This window comes from Eucyclogobius newberryi, unplaced genomic scaffold (genome assembly GCF_026437365.1).
Source record: "Eucyclogobius newberryi isolate DKJ021-1_F unplaced genomic scaffold, fEucNew1.0.hap1 SCAF_10, whole genome shotgun sequence".
NCBI lineage: Eukaryota > Metazoa > Chordata > Actinopteri > Gobiiformes > Gobiidae > Eucyclogobius > Eucyclogobius newberryi.
In genome coordinates, this window is record NW_027315724.1 from 24,335,087 (window position 1) to 24,355,108 (window position 20,022).

General features: G+C 39.5%; 2 protein-coding genes across 3 annotated transcripts in view; one reads left to right on the forward strand and one right to left on the reverse strand.

Annotated features, from left to right (window-relative positions):
• The window catches only part of LOC140378976 (neprilysin-like), a 56,246-nt gene extending 52,745 nt beyond the window's left edge, over window positions 1-3,501 (forward strand). For both annotated transcript variants that reach the window (XM_072464152.1, XM_072464153.1), the window contains exon 23: window positions 1,378-3,501. In XM_072464152.1, coding sequence (XP_072320253.1) covers window positions 1,378-1,477 — 100 coding nt within the window. In that variant the 3' untranslated portion in view covers window positions 1,478-3,501. The remainder of the gene's footprint in view (window positions 1-1,377) is intronic.
• Window positions 3,502-12,598: 9,097 nt separating this feature from the next.
• LOC140379002 (extracellular calcium-sensing receptor-like) lies at window positions 12,599-16,962 on the reverse strand. Its single transcript, XM_072464154.1, has 10 exons — window positions 16,667-16,962; window positions 16,312-16,606; window positions 16,134-16,220; window positions 15,817-15,924; window positions 15,570-15,736; window positions 15,015-15,492; window positions 14,724-14,948; window positions 14,511-14,634; window positions 13,940-14,412; window positions 12,599-13,050 (listed from the first exon to the last, which is right to left on the reverse strand). Exons 1-10 carry the CDS (start codon window positions 16,906-16,908, stop codon window positions 12,613-12,615), a joined length of 2,637 nt encoding a protein of 878 aa, XP_072320255.1. The 5' UTR covers window positions 16,909-16,962; the 3' UTR covers window positions 12,599-12,612.
• Between the last annotated feature and the right edge of the window lie 3,060 nt (window positions 16,963-20,022).

The window sequence follows — 20,022 nt, forward strand, 5'->3', positions numbered from 1 at the left end:
ATTTACTTGTGCGGGTAAGCTACTTTTGTTGCCACAGCTGCCCTAGAGTTTACTGATGGAAATATGGCTGCCAAACTTTATCAATAGCCTGCCTGGCCACACTGGGTAACACGTCACATTCAAAATGCAAGTTGGGTATCTTGCTCAATGCCGGATGTACTGGCTAGAGCTGACAACATTTGAATAATTTAGAAGATAAAAGTCAGTGTAATCCCTCATTTGTCCAGGAGCGTTCCATTGTAGAAAATGATTCAATTAATCTGGACACTGTTTTTTTTTTTCTTTTTTAAGAATTTTTAATTTTTTTTAATTTAGCCGTAATAAACTTGACGATTCCTCATACAGGGGAGTGTCCATATTGGTCTCAAGCCGAATAGATTTTGAACAAGACAAAGAAGGCAGATTTGTACTGGTCAAAGGAAGTGTGCTTACTTTGATAAATGTGTATGCTCCTCCCCCAGGAAGTGACCTCACTTTCTACACTGAAGTTGTGGATCTGACCACTCAGTGAATGGAACTTGCATGTTCAGCTGACATTAGATGTACTGGTAGTACTGGTAAATCTATTAATAATACATCTCGCATATGAACACATGACATAGGGTCAATCCATATCATCTGGAGAGAAAGATGAATCATAATTCCACTGCCATACACAAGTTTTCAATCCACATAACATATATAGTAGACTACTTTTTTTTAAATTGCCAATAACTACAGTTTGTTCTACACAGCGTTGAAACAACAACTGAATACTGGAGAAGGGAGAATATCTAAAATTATGTTTAATAAGTTTTGATATTAAATATCAAAACTTATTAAACATAATTTTAGATATTTATACTGCCTGTCCAAAAAACAGTTGGCCCTGAAAAAAGAGTCACACGCTCTTAATATTTTGCAGGAGCACCTTTAGCTGCAGACATAGTTTCAATACGCTTCGGCAAAGTCAAAAGCTATATTTCCATCCAGTGTTGTGATATTTTATCCCAATTGATTTTGTATTATAAGATTAGAGAGTGACCACTGCACAAAGCCTTCTCCAGCTCATCCCTCTCACTGGGGTTCAGATCTGTAGTAGATGTATCTCTCCTTTACCTGAGATGTTTTCCCTGCACGATGCCAATGATTTGACCCTTCACAAACTGACACATTCATGTTTGTACCCTCAGTATTTGCTTAGTTGAATCCAAGTGCAGACTTTTTTTCTTGTTTACTAATGACTGTCAGTGTCTTATTAAAAGGAATAACTCCTTGAAATTAGCTGTCTCGTTTCTGAGAAGGTCCTCATAAAAGAGAGTAGTTACAGCTTCTTGTTATCTGTGCTGTGCATTCAATCACATTCAGATGCTTTCTCTTCTGTTATTCATTTCACAGAGTTCTCGGTTCGCTACAAAATTTCCCAGAGTTTGCCAAAGCGTTCAAGTGCAGCCAGAACAGCGGCATGATTCCAGAGAATGTCTGCCGTGTGTGGTGATTCTGACGAGGATGCTGACTCTTTCATGCCAGCATTTACCCCATGACTTGTGGGTTTTTGAATGCGGGGTGCACAGCAGAAGCTTGGAGACAGCCGCTCAGCCTTTTATATCAAAGTGGACCAGGAATTATGGACTTGGAACCACAGTATGCACTTGCTCTGAGGACATTGGCGGAAAAGACCTTTGTAAACAGGTGGAGATTAGTAGTTAATTCATGTTTTAGTTTCACTGGAAATAATCACCCATTTATCATTCATTCATACTTGGTGTGAACATGCTCGACTTGCTTTGATTATGACCACTGACAAACTTTGATTGATAATCATTGTGTGGGAGAAAACATAAGACACAATAAGATGTGGAGCTGAACAGCGAAGCAGGTAAAAGATGTGTTTGTGGTTCAAAGCACTTAAAATAGCAACAAAACAACCACCTGGAGGTGAAATGTGCGTCGGTGTCAAATGAAGACTGCCTCTCTTATACACATAACCTGTTTCATATATTTTTATACACATCTTTATATTGTATACAGCTATCAAATATTACACACAGTTTCAGTGATGGCGGGTTAATTAGTAGATCATGAAAAGAACCAAAATAATGCTAAACTTGCCTTTCACTGCTGCTGAGTGGACAATCATCACACATGTATTTGTCATTAGCAGCACATCACTGTCTGCTACTGTAGTGAAGGAGATTCTACAATGCCTTACGTTTCATGTTGTGTGAGGCCAGACACAAATATCACAACTATAGCCAAAATATACACATCACGTGGCTCTGAGTGAAATGTATCTATTTTCTATTGGTACTTTCATTTTAGACACTGCATAATGACTTGTTCATTTTGACACTCTTGTTTTATTTTATTATTAGATTAATGGTGTTCTGATTTAAAGTTTCCAACTGCCAAACCGGTGTTAATTATGATCAGAAATTATAATTTGGGTTCAACAGTATTTTGTCTGAAATGCTGTTACATTAAAAGGTTGAATGGGCGATTTTTTGGCACAAATCTAAGTCTTATTTCCTCGTGGCGTGGACTGCCGATTAGTCCTGCCACGTATCAATCATAAAACGCACCTACCGCTCACCTGCAGCCGTGTCAGGCTCGTCCCCACGTTTCCGCGTGTCTAAGCGCATTGATCTATCATAATATAGTTCCCTCAGTGTACGGGGCAAAATGAAGACGGAGAAAGACAGTTCGAGCTGACGCAGAAGTGGACGGAGATCTACGGGAGACGAGAGAAACGATGTGATCCGTCGCGCTAATAAACAAACGCACGTGTGTGTTGTATCAGTCCGCACGGGGGAGTGCGCATGCGCACTTCCGCCTGCGTTCTCAAATCGCCGAAAAATCGTCCATTGTGCCTTTAAGTAGTAATTTTCAGAAATCATTCTTTGAATTATCGTCTAGATGTAGTTGATAAAATGTTAATGACTAAATTTTAATCAATGATTCAACCAACATTGTTCTGTTCTTTTGAATTAAATGATATGATATTGCGCTGCTTTATGAAGATGTTTCCCTCATGTGCACCAGGCTTGTTCTTTGGATGCTGAGTTTGTTTCTACAATTCTGATATACAGTTCATTTAAACTGTTTCATTCAAGGTGGGATCTTGTTCCCACACGGCAATCTGTTTATTCTGGTGAAGATTTTATTTGTTGGCAAGAATATCCAATAATTTTGTTTCATTTTCAGCACTAAATACCTTCACGAAATACGATTTTGTTTTTGTAAGCAAAAATAATCATCAAAACTATGAGAAAATCTGCTGGTCAACAAAAGTGACTGCTTTCACCTCTCAGCAGGAATAACCTGTCTTTGATTCATTGTGCAGCAAATGGTTTAAGATTGTACTCTTTTTTTGATGGAGGCCGCCATTCTCTGCCTCCTACACTCCACCTGTAGAAAGAACGATATATACCTCAGTTGCCTGTGTCTAAGTACTTTATAATACTGACTGATAATCCTCTTGCAGATTGTTTTGTTCAAAATAAACTTTAAATTGAAAATAAATATTTGCGAATATATGTGATTTTTAAAAATTTTATTCGGATTGAGAGGTATGACTTGAATGAGCTTTTGTCATGTATTTTTTATCCTCTACAGTGAAAATAAAGTTAATAGTCCCTATATTATAACAATTAGTCTATAGTAATTAGTTGTCGTAAATGTTTTGGCAGTAGCTGTAGTAACAATAGAAAAAGTACTAGCAGTATTTGAACCACGAACAACACAAAGCTACTCCTGCTTCTAACTTGTATTATTTCTGTATTATTTCAAAACTGAAAACTTAATATAAGTTAATTTAAAGGAAACATAATCAGCACAATATATGAAGTGCTCCCAAATTAACCATGATATTTCACTGAAAGTTGGCCCACTGATGCAGCACTTGAACTGAATAGACTGCAATGAATCAGGGATTAAATTTAATCTAGCCATCCATATCCACAGAGAGGCCACAAAACGTTATTACAACAGCAGCATTAGCTCTGTTCGCTTTTCCAGTAATTACTTATAAGCATTAGGGGAATATGGGCATAATGTGTTAAGATACAAATGCAATGAAAACAGCCAATATATATAATCTTATAAAAGTGTTTTTTTATGTGGGCTCCCATGCTCCTGCCCAGTAAAGAAACCCCACGCTGCTGCACATTTCCTGGCTGCACGGCCTATGCTGAAACTGGAGAGGCTAAAACTGCAGCTCCACACAATAAATCTGTGAGAGAGGTGTGAGAGCTAAACCAAATCATAAAATCAGACAGCAAATACATGCACAGTGCATGTATTTGCTGTCTGATTTTATGACTTAAGCCATACGCCATATGAAGGATTTTCTTTGCTATAACAAGTGGTTTGTAATGCGCCCATAAGACAAATAATAACATAATTTATATACTGACTTTTCATCACTGGAACCCCAGATTTAATGCTGATTACATGCACATTTTAAATTGTTGACCAAATGCATTCTGGGCTTCAAGCCACATTGCAATACAATCACATCTTTGCAATCCAATGCAGTAAGTTTGTAGCCAATATAAATAGTATTCCTGTATCTACTGAAGTTTATTTCATCTCATCACAAAGTCTATACAGTATTGCCAGTGCAACACTCTACTGTGGGCCCTTGATTTATTGTTTTCAACAGTCGAAATTACTTATTTACCGCCTGACTTCCCCACACAAGCTGTTAATGCTCTGGCAGATGAGTTAAAGTTCACACCACCCACTTCCCTGGTTCTTACCTTCTCTGTCTCGAGCTGCGGAGCCAGAAGCATCAGAGCTAACATTACAGCACCTCAGCATGTTCCTGGGGTCTGAACTTTCAACACTTTCAACACTGCAAGGTTTGATTCTGATTCCTCACAAGATTGAGAACTCTCAAAATATTCCGTTCGGAACACCAGCAGTTAAAATGATAAGCGCTGTAACATTGTACAGCAACGGCAAATCAAGTCTGGAATGGCTTGAACTGCATGATGAGGACAGAGAGTAAAATGTAATTGAATAATAGACTTCAGAAACAAAACAAAACATGCCAGAACAAATAATGTTTCAATTAGCTGGTTCAGTAATGAAGTTTCTCATGCTGTATTGTTTGTTATTTGCCCCCATGACCATAAAGTGTGTGTTTCCTTTTGTGGACCCTCTGTGTGTCTCGTGCAGTGGGCTGGTGGTTTTGTGGACCCTCTGTGTGTCCCGTGCAGTGGGCTGGTGGTTTTGTGGACCCTCTGTGTGTCCCGTGCAGTGGGCTGGTGGTTTTGTGGACCCTCTGTGTGTCCCGTGCAGTGGGCTGGTGGTTTTGTGGACCCTCTGTGTGTCCCGTGCAGTGGGCTGGTGGTTTTGTGGACCCTCTGTGTGTCCCGTGCAGTGGGCTGGTGGTTTTGTGGACCCTCTGTGTGTCCCGTGCAGTGGGCTGGTGGTTTTGTGGACCCTCTGTGTGTCCCGTGCAGTGGGCTGGTGGTTTTGTGGACCCTCTGTGTGTCTCGTGCAGTGGGCTGGTGGTTTTGTGGACCCTCTGTGTGTCTCGTGCAGTGGGCTGGTGGTTTTGTGGACCCTCTGTGTGTCCCGTGCAGTGGGCTGGTGGTTTTGTGGACCCTCTGTGTGTCCCGTGCAGTGGGCTGGTGGTTTTGTGGACCCTCTGTGTGTCTCGTGCAGTGGGCTGGTGGTTTTGTGGACCCTCTGTGTGTCCCGTGCAGTGGGCTGGTGGTTTTGTGGACCCTCTGTGTGTCCCGTGCAGTGGGCTGGTGGTTTTGTGGACCCTCTGTGTGTCTCGTGCAGTGGGCTGGTGGTTTTGTGGACCCTCTGTGTGTCTCGTGCAGTGGGCTGGTGGTTTTGTGGACCCTCTGTGTGTCCCGTGCAGTGGGCTGGTGGTTTTGTGGACCCTCTGTGTGTCTCGTGCAGTGGGCTGGTGGTTTTGTGGACCCTCTGTGTGTCCCGTGCAGTGGGCTGGTGGTTTTGTGGACCCTCTGTGTGTCCCGTGCAGTGGGCTGGTGGTTTTGTGGACCCTCTGTGTGTCCCGTGCAGTGGGCTGGTGGTATGTATGTGGAGGCAGTGGGCTGTGCTGCCTCAGGAATGCTTCATGTGAGAGGGACAATCACAACATTAGGCTATATCTTTTGAAATATGCACTCAAGCATGTAAATCTATAGTCTTACGTGTTGAAAAAAAAAAAAAAACTTTCGGAAGAATACTTTGAAAATATGTTTACTAACAAAATATGAATACCTGCATTAAAATGTATTTTGTAGAATATTCTGGCACATGATCCATTTTGAATGACTTCACATTGAGTTTCCTCATATTAGTGTAAAAATGTGACATAGGATTAAAATTTAATGATTTTTGAAACAATAATGTATTCATTTATCAATTATAATAGAAGGACACATGAGCATAAGAGCTGTGTTTTCTTTTATTTTTTTACTACTAGCATGCAGGTTGAGGTCTAGCGTAAATGTATTCTGAATATCACCAAATGTCCTAAAAAGTAAACAAAGAACGCAGGTAACAAAATACGAAAGTAACAAAATACAAAAGTAACGGTAAAGTACATTTTTAGTTACCTGTACTTAAGTCATTGTAATTCATTTCTAGAGTTGATAAAGTAAAAGTACTGATTACTTTTACTTTACTAAAAGAACTGATTACTTTTACTTCTACCTGTACTTTCTTCTCCACAAAATGTTTGGACTGGACTGAAAAGTAGAAAGTACTTTTGTATGAATTAAGGGGTTATTTGAATTTTATTTGAATTAAGGGGTTATTTGAATTAAGGGGTTATTTGAATTAAGGGGTTATTATTGGGACATCCTGCACAAATAATTATACAACAAGAAATAAGAAACTGATTTGAATTCCTATTGTACCAAAAATCAATAAATTCTTTATCAAAATCACCACATTTAGAGAACTAAAAATCTGTATTAAATATTTTACAGCTTTACCTAAGTAACAAAACAGAATACTTCCTCCACCACAGCTAAATACAGTTTGTTGGTCCCAACACTGGGCCATATTGCTTTTTGATTAGAATTGAGCTCTTGTGGCGTTCCCTCAGTGTCAGCGTGCACTCATAGATAAAGGTCACCAGTAGGCAGCTGGGCCACTTTCAAATGTTCACGCTTTTCATTGCAATAAGTGACTAGAACTAAAACAAAAAACAGCTAGATTTTACAGTGACCTTTGTGACCCCATTTAAGTGCATGGCTTTAATAACCCCACCACAGGGTGCGACCCAAGGGGCGCCGGTGAAAAATAACAAGCTTCTTCAGTTTCACAGTAATGACCACAACAAATGGCACTATTTTTTACAAAGTCACAGAGGTGCAGAGTCATGTGACAGGCAACATGCTTGAGGGATTATATTGTTACACTTCTGGATAGATTTAAAGAATGCTAACATGACACGGCTCTTATAAAACAGTGACATCTTGTGGTGATTCAACTTGTGGCACTTACACCTCACATTGTGCTATTGATGTCGGTTTTATTAGTTTTCGCTCCTTGTTTGGCATTTCCCCTGCAGGACCTCTATGGCTTCTAGTCGTGTTGCTGTTTCTTTGCATATTACGTTCATATCCGTTATATAAGATGCCCTTCTCGAAGCAATATTCTCTAATTATCATTCCTTGGAACTGGCCTAACATAGTCAAAATGTATTTTACTGTCATACATTTCTTTCAACATGTAATTCCCAAAAAAAGCATAACAATTATTCCTGTGCAAATAGATATGTCATAGTGCTTTATTAGACAAATTAGAAAGAAAACAAATAATCAAATGCATTAATCAGAAAGTGCAGTTTTAGAATAATCTTCAAGTGCCTTAGCATTTTCCCCTAAAACAAATACATTTATCCCAAAAATAACATTTGCAACGTTTTAATTATTTCTGATGTATTGTGATTATAGAATAAAATCTCATTTCCATTTAATACGATAAATATAATATATAATAAAACTGCATGCCTCTCCAACCACATAAAAACCTTTCTCCCTCATAACAAAGAGTTAGTTTACGAGTAACCATTATAGGAAGATAGTTAGCCAGACTTTTTTTTTTTTATAAACATTGGTGCAGGTGTGGGATGCTGATTGAACTTATTTTACTGCACTTTTAACTTGTTTCATGTCTCACACGCCACAACACTCCGAGCATTTAGCGGTGCGACTTGAAAGAACGCACTTCCTTTACCAGCTTCTATGTTTAATTACACGCACTGAAACGTTTAAAACTCAAATACCTTTTGGCAATTTTTGGAAGGCGAAAATTGCATTCCACTGTACCAGCTGCATGCCATAAACAGCGCTAAGCCATGCCACGCTGAAACCACAAATTTGTCTGCAGCTTGTGGCGTTCTATCAAAAGAATCCACGTGAACAGATGCTAGAAGGACTAAAGAGCCTCGTAATGCCATGCAGAAAAAGTGCATGAGTGTTTGGTTGTTATTTAGGTAAACAGAGGAGGTTAATGCAGGCGGTCGGTGTGGGTGGCATGTACCTGTGTGTGTCTGGGGCTTCGTTCACCTCATTATCACAAGGGCAGACATCTGGAGTGCACATTCATGATACAAGGTGCATGGCATTATTTTGCACCTCCTGCTTTGTAAATAATTCATTTATGGCTCGTATTGCAACAGAAATACACATCATATGCTATGTAGAATGGCGAGAATGCCAAACGTACAAATAAACAAATGAATTACAAAACATAAAAGTGTGTTCCCATCAAAAACATTTCATTTATGACATTCATGAAATATGCAGATGGTTGCTATGGTCACACATCAGATTTTTACTGCGTGACATTGACAATTATTAGTTTTGTTTGACGAAAATTGACTTAGATTTGCATAATGTTGATTGGATGAACACAATTTGGATGCATTTTTTTCTAGTTAATAACGTTCAAGCACATTTTGTCTTTCAAGTGTCAATCATTAAACCCACATTATTTGAACGTGTGTTTGGCCCAAGAAAATAATTTGCTCGAGCGCTTTTTCATCACATCGAGAATGTCAGTGCACGTCATCGCATATTCATGTTTCTCCCCGGCTAATTTATTTTGCCATCATTTTCTTCTTTCCACATTGTTCCAGAGTGCCAAAATCACCAAAAGAGGTGGTCACCATGGTAACGACATTGGCTGCCCTGACACCTCATGTTTGAGATGCTCCCAACGTGTGAATGGAGGTCTGTCAGTCAGGCTCATTTGCTACAGCTTATGCATTACAATTGAGTTATTAAACCCTGATAATCAAGTTAAGGAGCAAAACACAAAATACCTAAAGTACGTGGATTGAGAAGGTTCACGTGGAAATCTTTAGTTACTGGGATGAAGGGTAAATACTTGGACCATCTCTCAAAATCCAATCCACAAACATAAACATAACCAAACATTTTCTTTTGTATGTCTTGGCAGAAGATCACGCTTTTGTACTGCTTTCAGATTCTTCCTCCAAAACCCTGCTTCTGTAAAACAAATACAACAAACTAATTCACATCATTCAAATGCATGAGCTTATGAAGAGGACATTGTTACCCATGCAAATATGTAGACAAAGTAGACCACGGCAGTGCAGCACACCACCCAGCCCACTATGAGGAGAGCGGGGAACAGTTTCTGGTTTGGGTCAGTCGTTCCCACGTCTAGAAAAGGAGACAAAGAAAACAGGAGGAAAGATGAAAAGTATTCTCAAAGGTTTTGTTTGCTTACCTTTACTGGAACCCGCTTTTCTATTCCCCTGAATCTTTTTGCCGTGATGCTGCCGGTGCTGTGAAGATTTGGCTTCTGGGTAGGCCGGCTGGCAAAACACCGGTGGAGCACAGTGCAAATCCATCTTGTAAATCTTAAAAGGCAAACAAACATGGGCATATGACTGACTGGAAGTGGATATGTTGGATCATTTTGGATGATTGGCTCAAAGTGTGTTCTCTGTGGACTCTTGGTGCCAGCTGTGCAGCACCCTGAGCAGCACGGCCCGAGCCTCACTGGGGCAGTCTCTGCAGCTGAGGCCGCCAGAAGTGTCCCAGGAGAAGGAGGGTCAAACTCACATACTGTACATTATAGGATTTAAAAGGACCCAGCCATAGTAGTGGGTGTAGGGTCACATATATACATGTTTTCATTAGTTCCAAAGCACTTAAGATGACTAGAATTGCTGTTTATTGATTAACTGCTATAAAAATGAACGATGTTGTGCGACTACCAAAACTTTTGAACTGACAGCAGCTCCCTTAAGGTTCTCCTTGGGCTGGTGAAAGTGAAGTACTGGGAGTGTCTGCACAGTCCACCATCATTTCTTTAAAAGGTCTGGTCAACAATGCACATTCAACAACAGCATTTTCTTTTCTTTTTTCCAGAGAGCTTCGTGTGACACAGCTCTAAATGGGGAAACAGGACCGGGGTCAGCACTGTCCCCTGTGGGTAACCAATGCTACGTACCACATTCTCAGAGATGCGATCCCTCAGTCACACATATTGACGTCGCAAAGTGATAGAGTTCTGTTCAACAGGTGTAAAACCAGACTTGTCTCTTTCAGTTTGGCTCTCAGCAGCAAGCACTAGATGGTAAAATGGTTCTGGAAACGCCATATAAATGAATCCTTATGCTTTTGCCAATGTTCCGTTGAGAAAGGGACAAACTCTTCAGAAATTATGAGTAAATATTCTAATGAAAGTTTATGCAGTGTATGGTGAGTTCCTTATTTTGTTGGTTAATGAACACGGTTGAGAGGGGGAGGAAAAGACGGAATTTTGTTGGAAAAAACCTGAGGGAAGAGATATCTGAAGGTCTGAAAAGTGGACTCGGAGCAGAATGAAGGAAAGGAGAGAGTGCACTTGTGGAGTAATTGGATGACCCCTTGTTAGAGAAAAGCCTGGTCTGGAGATGACAGCTCTACCCACCCTCCATCTCAGCTCCTCTCATCATGAATAGGTCTTCCTATGTTCACCCACATAATTGAGCATTCTTACAAGGACCCTCACACTTCCACAAATAGTACAGCACCAAGGTCACATTATCTCAGCAATTACAGTAAATCATCCTTATCTTTCCTGTGCTAGCAAAAATACAGTTTGTTTTTCTCCAGGTTCAAACTGCTCTGGAAATGATATGTTTTAGTTTAAATAGGCTAATAATCTAATGTAATCAATCCTACACAATATGCTACTATTATATAATACACTAAAACACATATTTCAAATGAACTTTTGTTTGTTGATGTGAGCTGGACATCACTTTGTTCTTTCTTGTGATCTCACCCATAGCCTGGTGACCAAATGTTGTACGTATGTAGATTAAACTGAATCATGTTTGATGTTGAGGTTATAAAGTCCCTCTGAGTGTCTCATCATATGCTTGAGTGCACCTTTTAATCTATGTTGACTAATTTACTGAGCGTGTTAGGTGCCTTGCTCTCATGAGCAGACAAATCAATGCTTTTTTAACCGTCACTGCATTCCTTTTTCTAAGTGGTTCATTCTGTACTACGGCCTTGTCAGAAAGTACTGAGAATTAACCAGGTTTAAATCCTTCAGCATTAAAAACAAAACCCTTCAGACCCTGGATGAGCCTCGAGGTATTGCATAACTCTCACGTTCATACTTGTATAAGCAAACAAGTTTGAATTCAGACAAATTGAAAACATGTGCAGTGATAAATCTTGCTATGAGAACATGCAGTAGGATACATGTCAGAATAGCAGTAATTAAATGTTTTGTTTGTATTCACATATTTGTTCACGCAAATGTCCTCGTTTTCACTTAGAATAAGCACAGTATTACAAAAAGTGGAGTAGTGTAAAAGTCCATAAAATGTAGTGTCTGTTGATGTAAATTACCATAAGGTTTTAAAATCTATACAAAACATATTTGAGTAAAAAAGTGAATAGTCTTCATAGTCTTAAGTCATATTAGATCTTGAGAGTGCCTGAAACACTCCCAGCCAATCTGATTGTTTTAATTTTGATTTTGTAATTTAAGGAACAAAAGTAATCATGTGAAACTAAAAGTATGCAACATTAAGATGCAACATTTACGACCAAATACACTAATAGTAATTATGTAAGTTTGACAAAATCCTTTTATTGGTACACAAGTCAATTTGAATGACGCCCTCGAATCAACACTGAAAGACTCGAAATTGTCTTGTTTGAAGCTTTTGCAGAAAACTCCCCGTTGTGACGTTTTCAAGTGTCTGTTGAGAATGAAGATTTATTGAAGGGAAGGAACAGGAGGGAAAATGCTTCTGCCAAATATTCAACTGTCTAAATATTGTTTCTTATATGAAAATGACAGGGACTTACATTTTAAGATAACACAACATCACCATTGGCAAACGCACCTGAGAATCTGTCATAAATCAACAATTGTATAATTTCAAGCACATTATCGCAGATCTCAAAGGGTAAATTTGTCAATCTCACATGATCCCTCATGTGAGATTGAATATTCAATAACAAGAATGTCAAGAATCTAAATGAAATAGTACTTATTTACAGTTTAATGCTGTATTCATTTATACTTTTTGCTCAACTGTGCAAACAAGAGGCCGTCACCACAGAGAATGTTGAGCAATGCTGCCATCTGATGGTTTAAAGAAAAAGTACAGGTATTTTAAAGTTTCATAGAGGCTTTGGACATTAAATACTTTTTGGTGTTTTTCTCTGGTCTCAGTAAAATGATGTAACATTTAGGGGCAAACATACACCCTAGCAGTCCATAACTAGAGGCCAGTATCGCAAAGACCTCCGTGAGTGTGGAGTACTTCCCGGGAGAGCTGATGTAGGCCGGCACAAAGGCCACCCACACGGCACAGAAGATGAGCATGCTGAAGGTGATGAGACGGGCCTCGTTGAAGTTTCCGGGGAGTTTCCGGGCGAGGAAGGCCAAGAAGAGGCAGAGGCAGGCTAACAGGCCGATGTACCCCAGGACCAGAGCGAAGCCCACCGCAGAGCCCTCCTCACACAGCAGGACGACGATGGCACTCTCACGGGGCATCAGGCGGCGCGGGCTGGGGGGAGCGACCAGCAGCCACACTGTGCAAATGATCACCTGAAGAATAATGTCAGGACATGTTACTATATGCATTTGGTCATAAACAGCAAGTGGATGGGTATTGGCAAGACTGCTGTTACTATTTACTTCATTTTATTGAAGAGGAACTAAATAAAGCGTTGCAATGAAACAAATAGACAAACAAATACATGTAATGCCATACTGTGGAAAATTCAGACAAAGCAATAAAATATTCATGGAAACTGTCTTGTCAGGAAAGTTATTGTACACCTTGTATGTATGCTCTAATCTAAGATAAAATAAGATAAGGTAAGATAATCCTTTACTGTCCACACATGGGGAAATGTCATTGTTGCAACGCAGGTAGATACAGAGGAAAAGGACAGATAACTTATAGGAAGTTTAAAAAACAATCTTAATAGAAGAACTCATAAACAAAAACTCCTATAGACAAAACCTCTCATTTCCTAATAAGGAATGGAGGGGGAAATAAAGATAAAATAAAATAAAAACAGCTAGCATAAGACAAGATAATACTAATAGTAATGGTAAAATAAACACTCTAACTATTTTCTATTCAGTTATATGCACATGAATGTGACATTATTGTGAGTACGACAGTAATTGCACATGAATATGACGGTATTGCAAATGGTTAAGTCAGTATTGCAAGTGTTCAGGGCATCTAAAGATATCCAGACCAATTTATGTTCCTGCTTATTTAGCTCAGATTTGAATTGTAACTATTTGAAAATTGTAGTTTCCATCATAACATAACTATAAAACAGACAGGCCTGAAAAATATATGGTGATCAGATTTTTTTCTTCTTCTTCTGTTTATTTGCCACCAGTATGGCCCTTGATTGGCCCAATGTCTCAAAATGAAGAGAGTTTGGACAATTTATACAAAAAACAATGATCTTACTTGGACCAGGGTACACAAAGCAATGATCGCTTTCTGTTTTGCCGGGCCGAACCACTTGATCATGTCACTGCCTGGAAGTGTGGCCCTGAAGGCGATCAGCACCACTATGGTCTTGCCCAAAATGCAGGAGATACAGAGCACAAAGGTGATGCCGAACACGGTGTGGCGCAGCATGCAGGACCACTGAGTCGGCTTTCCAATGAAGGTGAGAGAGCACAGGAAACACAGGGTCAGGGAGAAGAGCAGCAGGAAGCTCAAATCAGAGTTATTAGCTTTAACTATTGGCGTGTTTCTATTCCAGGAGAATATGAAGAACACAATGCAGGTGCAGAACGAACCGAAGAGGGAAATAGCCATGATCGTGATGCCCATGGTGTCACTGAAGGACAGAAACTCCACTTGTTTAGGGATACACTCCGTTCGCTCGTGATTGGACCAGAATCCGGGCAAGCAGCGAACACATTCTATGGCATCTGGAGGAGAGACGGTGAAAGTGGTTGTTCGGTAAAGGGCAGCACACAGACGTCGCATTGAGATCACGTTGCTTAATGGCTAGGCCGACTGCTCTCACCGGTCTGATTGCTAATCTCCCCAGCTGTACAAACCACACAATCATGGCAGCAGATAGGGAAGTTGAGTTTGATTGCCTTGCGGGTGCCGGGAGAACAAATGCTGCTGCATACTGACAAGGGCACCTCAGGAGAGAGCAAAGGGTGCCATTCTACTCTGGACAGACATAGCAAATGATTCGAATGTGTGTTAAAGCAAAGCGTGAATCCCTTACATTGGTCTGGTTCCCGTTCCATGCGATATTGCCGCGTTGAATCTGAAGTTGTCCGGTAATTGAGGTTTCGTCAAACTTTCCGACAGTGATGTACTCCATTTCTCGGTTGGAATTTAGCTGCCAGTTTACCAGGTCATACATCGCGGCTGGATCGCCATTTTTGTCAAACTTGATTTCATCTCCAGATTTTGTGATGTAGTTTATTTGCTTTAGGTAATGGAGGAGCTATAAAAAAGCAATGCAAACAGTTATTTACCACCGTTAAAAATGCATAATTAACTGATCCTTTACCTGCCAACTTTCAATGTTGTAAATATCTGGACATGTGTTCGGGTCAAATGGCCCGTTTCCCTTCTCACAGTCTCGCGCAGCCTTTAGCGCATTAGCAATCGCATAGACAGCTTTGTACACGTTGTAGGAAATTCTCAATTGGGACACATCTGAGTATATTTTTTTGACACTTCTTAAATCCTCAGTTCCAGTACATGGAGGTTTTGATTCGGTAGTGTTTTCTTGGCTTTTGTCCAGAACTCCAAAATTACATAGAAATACTTCTTCCCAAAACGGAATAAGAAATGGATTTTTATTAGAATCTGATTTGGACCAGTCGATCTGTAGTAGAAACTCTTGCAGCTCGGGTATCTCTGCTCTTCTTATGGCGAATCCCATTGAACCTTGAAGGATTTGGTGATATTTATTCGGTGCGGATAAGACGGCGGCTGTGCTCCATGCTTCACTCGCCAGCCATTGTATTCCAGTAAGGCCTTCCCTGTATTGTCAATGACACTGCGTTTTAAAATATTAAATCTGAAATTTCAAAATGGGAACCACAGTTTTGCTGTATACCTCAGTACGCCTTCAAATAAAGCTTCTGCATCTTGTTCAACAGCAAATACGAGAATTACTTTGGCCCCTGATGAGCGGATGTTGGAAATGATATTTGACATTTTCTCATGTGAGTGTATTTTAGGTATAATTCCATGTAGGGCAATGCATGCACCTAACTTTTGAACCTATAAGCAGAGAAATGTTAAGCTGCATTAGAATCTTTGTTACAATATCTTACTCAAATAAAATGCGATGTGTCATTTGCCTCTTCAACAAAAATGTTGGCTCCACCGCGGCCATAGGCGTCATCACCCGCTATGACACCCACCCAGGTCCAGCCAAAATACTTCACCAGTTGTGCCAATGCATCAACCTGGAATAAAGAACATGCATTTTATCAACTCACATTCATATAGCACTGCTGCTGTTGGAAGAGCTTAATGCAACAAGCCATTAATCCTGGTACACACATAACTAAAGCTAAGCCCGGAGACAAGGAAAGGAAAGTGAATAGGGAAAAAAGAGCTAGTAACAACTGAACCATATTTACATTTTTCATGATTTTTTTTTTGGCGCACACACCTGAAAAAAGTCACTGGGCATTGTTCTCAAAAAACCTGGAAATTCCTTTTTGTCACTGAGGCAGGCACAGCTTGAAAAGTAGCTCACCTGAAACAGAAGGAGTCATTACACTCATATGTATGGAGGCCTAAAAGTAGATAAAGAATCCTGCAAATATCATCTCAGGGATATTCTTCACCTGTGGCACATAGAAAACCCCCAGGAAGCGAGCGACGACCAGAGACTGGGTGGATCCTCCATCTCCAATCACCACCGGCACAGTCCCATGACAACCTTTGACCTCTGCTGGCCTGTGGGGCTCCTCTTTACTGCCCATTAACTCCATAGCAGCTTCCAGCGCCTGGTGAGGTGTGCTACATGAATCATAGATCTTGTATCCCAGTGTGATGTTTGGCAGGAGGGTTCCATGTCTGTTAATCTCCTCTATGGCAAAAATCATTGTCTGCATCCAGCGGAAGGTTCGGAAGTTAAACCTGTAAAAAGGATTCAATGTGTTAAAACAAACTTGAAAAACACTGAATCAAATAACTTACTGTGTGCATTGTGTTGGCGCTGGTGCAGATTGAAAAGTGAGGCTCTGCTCCAGAACCTTGTCATGCAAAGAGAAGAGTCCCCCCAGCACTACGTCCCCCTCTTTCTGCAACACTGGCAGTGACATAGAACCTGGGATTATTCTACAAACATCTTCCGATTCTTGCTGGAGGGAATTGTGAAGAAGAACGCCAACGATGAGTGCCAAGAGTTTGGTTGTTGTTGGTATGTTTTTTGAGTCCATTTTAAAATAAATTTGACTGTTTAAAATGGTCAGCGGCGATATCCAGTTCCCATAGTGTGGAGTGTGCAGTGTGTGAAGTGCACAGGGAATCTTATATGTACTTGCACATGCTGGAGCTGTCACTTTGACCTTGTTCCCCTTCACTTGATCAGTGGAAAATGGCTGCCTGTTTACCACTTACAGCAATAACATGGATGAGTGGATGGACACTTGATCTAAATAGGAAAAAAGCAAAGGTGAGGTATGTTTCTCTGCAGCATGCATGATTTAGCCTGGTGGATTATTTCGTGACGTGAAGGAGCCAGAACCTGAAATCTTCAACACAAACTGAGCTGAACATGTATAAATGCTGTGGTCATTGCACATTTTTACCCCATACTCAAGTCTGACTGTAGTAGGCCAGTTTTGTTGTTTCAAAACTCAAGGGACTGGTTTAACAGAGACATTTAAAAGCGTGTTTTGTTATGTTGATATCAATGGTGTCCAAACTATGGCCCGAGCGTCAAATGTGGCCCTCAGACTTCCTGCTTAATTTAACCAAATAACCAGAGTAGTGTTCTTTGTGAAATCTGTTTCTCATAACTTTTGCTCTCTAACATTTTGATATTCATGTATAAAAACCTAAAGTAATGTTCGAAGCCTTATTAAAGGTGTGATGGCTCATTAAAACAAATGCATCGATTCACTTCATTGTCATGTTGTCTGTGGCCCTTTGCGTCGTACATGTTTCAAAAAGCGGCCCTCGATTACAAAGGTTTGGACACCTCTGCTTCACATTTTTGAGACTTTAGGATGGCAGACTTCAGGATGTTTGGCTGTAGCTAAACCCTAATGTCGAAAGATAAAGTTGTGACTTTAAAAACATTATAATATACAAAACTCATTAAAAATAGGACAAAGGACATGTTTTGATCGACACTGAAATCAATGATCAATGTGACAACTACTCAATCAATACATCAAAATATTGGTTGGAAACTAACCAGTCGTGCTCCCACGGATGATCTTATGCTTTTTTTCTGAGCTCTATCAAATTTTGACTGCTGCTTTTACTGTAAATAATCTTTATTTTCTCTGTAATGCTTCAGATTAGCGTGTCAAGTACTATAGTCTGTTATGTGAATACTTGGATGCAATTTTGCTTTTGTGTTAACTCTGGCATATAATATGTTCAAGCTGTTGCTGACACATTGATTAATATACGCTGTCCTAATTCAAAGAAATAAATACATGAGTAAAATGAAAAATCAAGATTTAGCATTGTTGCATCTGCCTCCTTGTGTTTTGGGTAACTGCTGTACGTGGCAGGAACTAGATTAATATGGAAGAATACTGAATGCATTTTGTACCTAACAATGTAGCTGACATGAGCAGGGACAAGCTGGAGCATGACCAACACGAGGTACTAGTGTACATCCATGGGTCAGAGTCATGGATCTGTTCAAATATGTCCCTCCAGCCTGCATATTGGGCATTTACCCGCTGCCAGCTTGTCATGCCACACATTTTAAAGCAACTTGTCAAACATAACCCTTCTAATTGATCCACATCGTTTAATATAAGTATTCATTTTTGGAAGATCTGTTTATTTTTCAGTGCACTTTTGAGATACGATTTTCACTCTCACGGTTGTTCTTGAAGTTTGTGTCTTATTTGATGGAAAGCATTACTCATGGAAAACAAACGTCTCCAGCTCACCCGAGAGAAAGAGGAGGTTTGTTTATCCCCAAAGAGAAGTTGCAACATTGTGTTTCCGTAAAGCTGTCGACAGAGATTTCCCACGTGGGTCTGAACGGAGCAGTGGGCTGAGCGGGCAAGCAACGACAAGCAAGAGTTTCCAACGTGACACGTGACATCTGGGATCAGGCTGCACAACACTGCACCAGCTGTGACCGCAACTGTGGGAAGAGAAAACACTAACTTTCAACAGAACTTTTCTTTTCAATAACAATCTCTACAAAAACGTTATACATTATTATCAGTATTATTATTATTATTTAGATTATAAATGGTAGAATACAAAACACTTCCCAAATTAATATGTATAATTTGATACTCAATTTTCACTCAATTCAACTAAAGAAGCAAATACGGTCAAAACACCTTGGTTTTTATCATATTTATTTATTTATAATTATCATTGTGAATAGTCAGACAGGACATTGAATCTGTTTTTGTTGTTTTGACCTTGGCGGGGTGTAAAAGGGTTGACTTCATACAGGGTAAAATAAAATTGTGTTTGTGAGGAAGAATAATCCTTTATCTAAAATACTGACAATAAATAGTTCACAAATTCAATATGAAGTGAAATATGGCGTGTTAGAAACAAATTAAATACAATGGGACACAAATCTCACCCATTTTGTGAAATACAACAAAAAAAAGAGATGCCGTTGTTGATTATGCTGCCACCATCTGTGTAAAAAAAGAACTACACTCAATGTACTAATAGATCTTCACTGAAAAGGCTTTTCTTTTCTTTTTTAATGTAAAAGGGTTTGGGATATATTTCCTACTTTGCTCTGAGATAATTTACTGACAGTCTTTTTTTGTGAAAAATTGTAAATTCAAATATTGTGTTTTATTTTTCATAAAGTTTGGCGGCTACTGCTCCAGTGCCAAATATTCTGAGCCAGTAAAAGACAGACAACTGAATTATAAACTATGTAGTTTTTACTACTATTTACTACTACTACTACTACTACTACTACTACTACTACTACTACTACTACTACTACTACTACTACTACTACTACTATATATATATATATATACACACATATATATTTATATTAGCTGTTAATACTATATACGTTTAATAGATTTCTCCCTACGGTCACTAGACTCAGTTATTGCTTTTAAGGGTCAGCTTAAAACCTTTTTATTTAGTCAAGCCTTTTAATTGCTTTTGTTTCACGGACTGATTTGACTGCATATGTATTGCTCACTGTAAGTTTTTTGTGTTTTTATTGTTTTACTCTGTGTTTTGTGAAGCACTTTGTGACTTCTGTCTGTGAAAGGTGCTATACAAATAAAATTTACTTATTTACTTACTTACTAGATTTGTAAGACAAGACATTCTGCTTTTAGCAAAGAAAATGTAGTTTTTAGTTC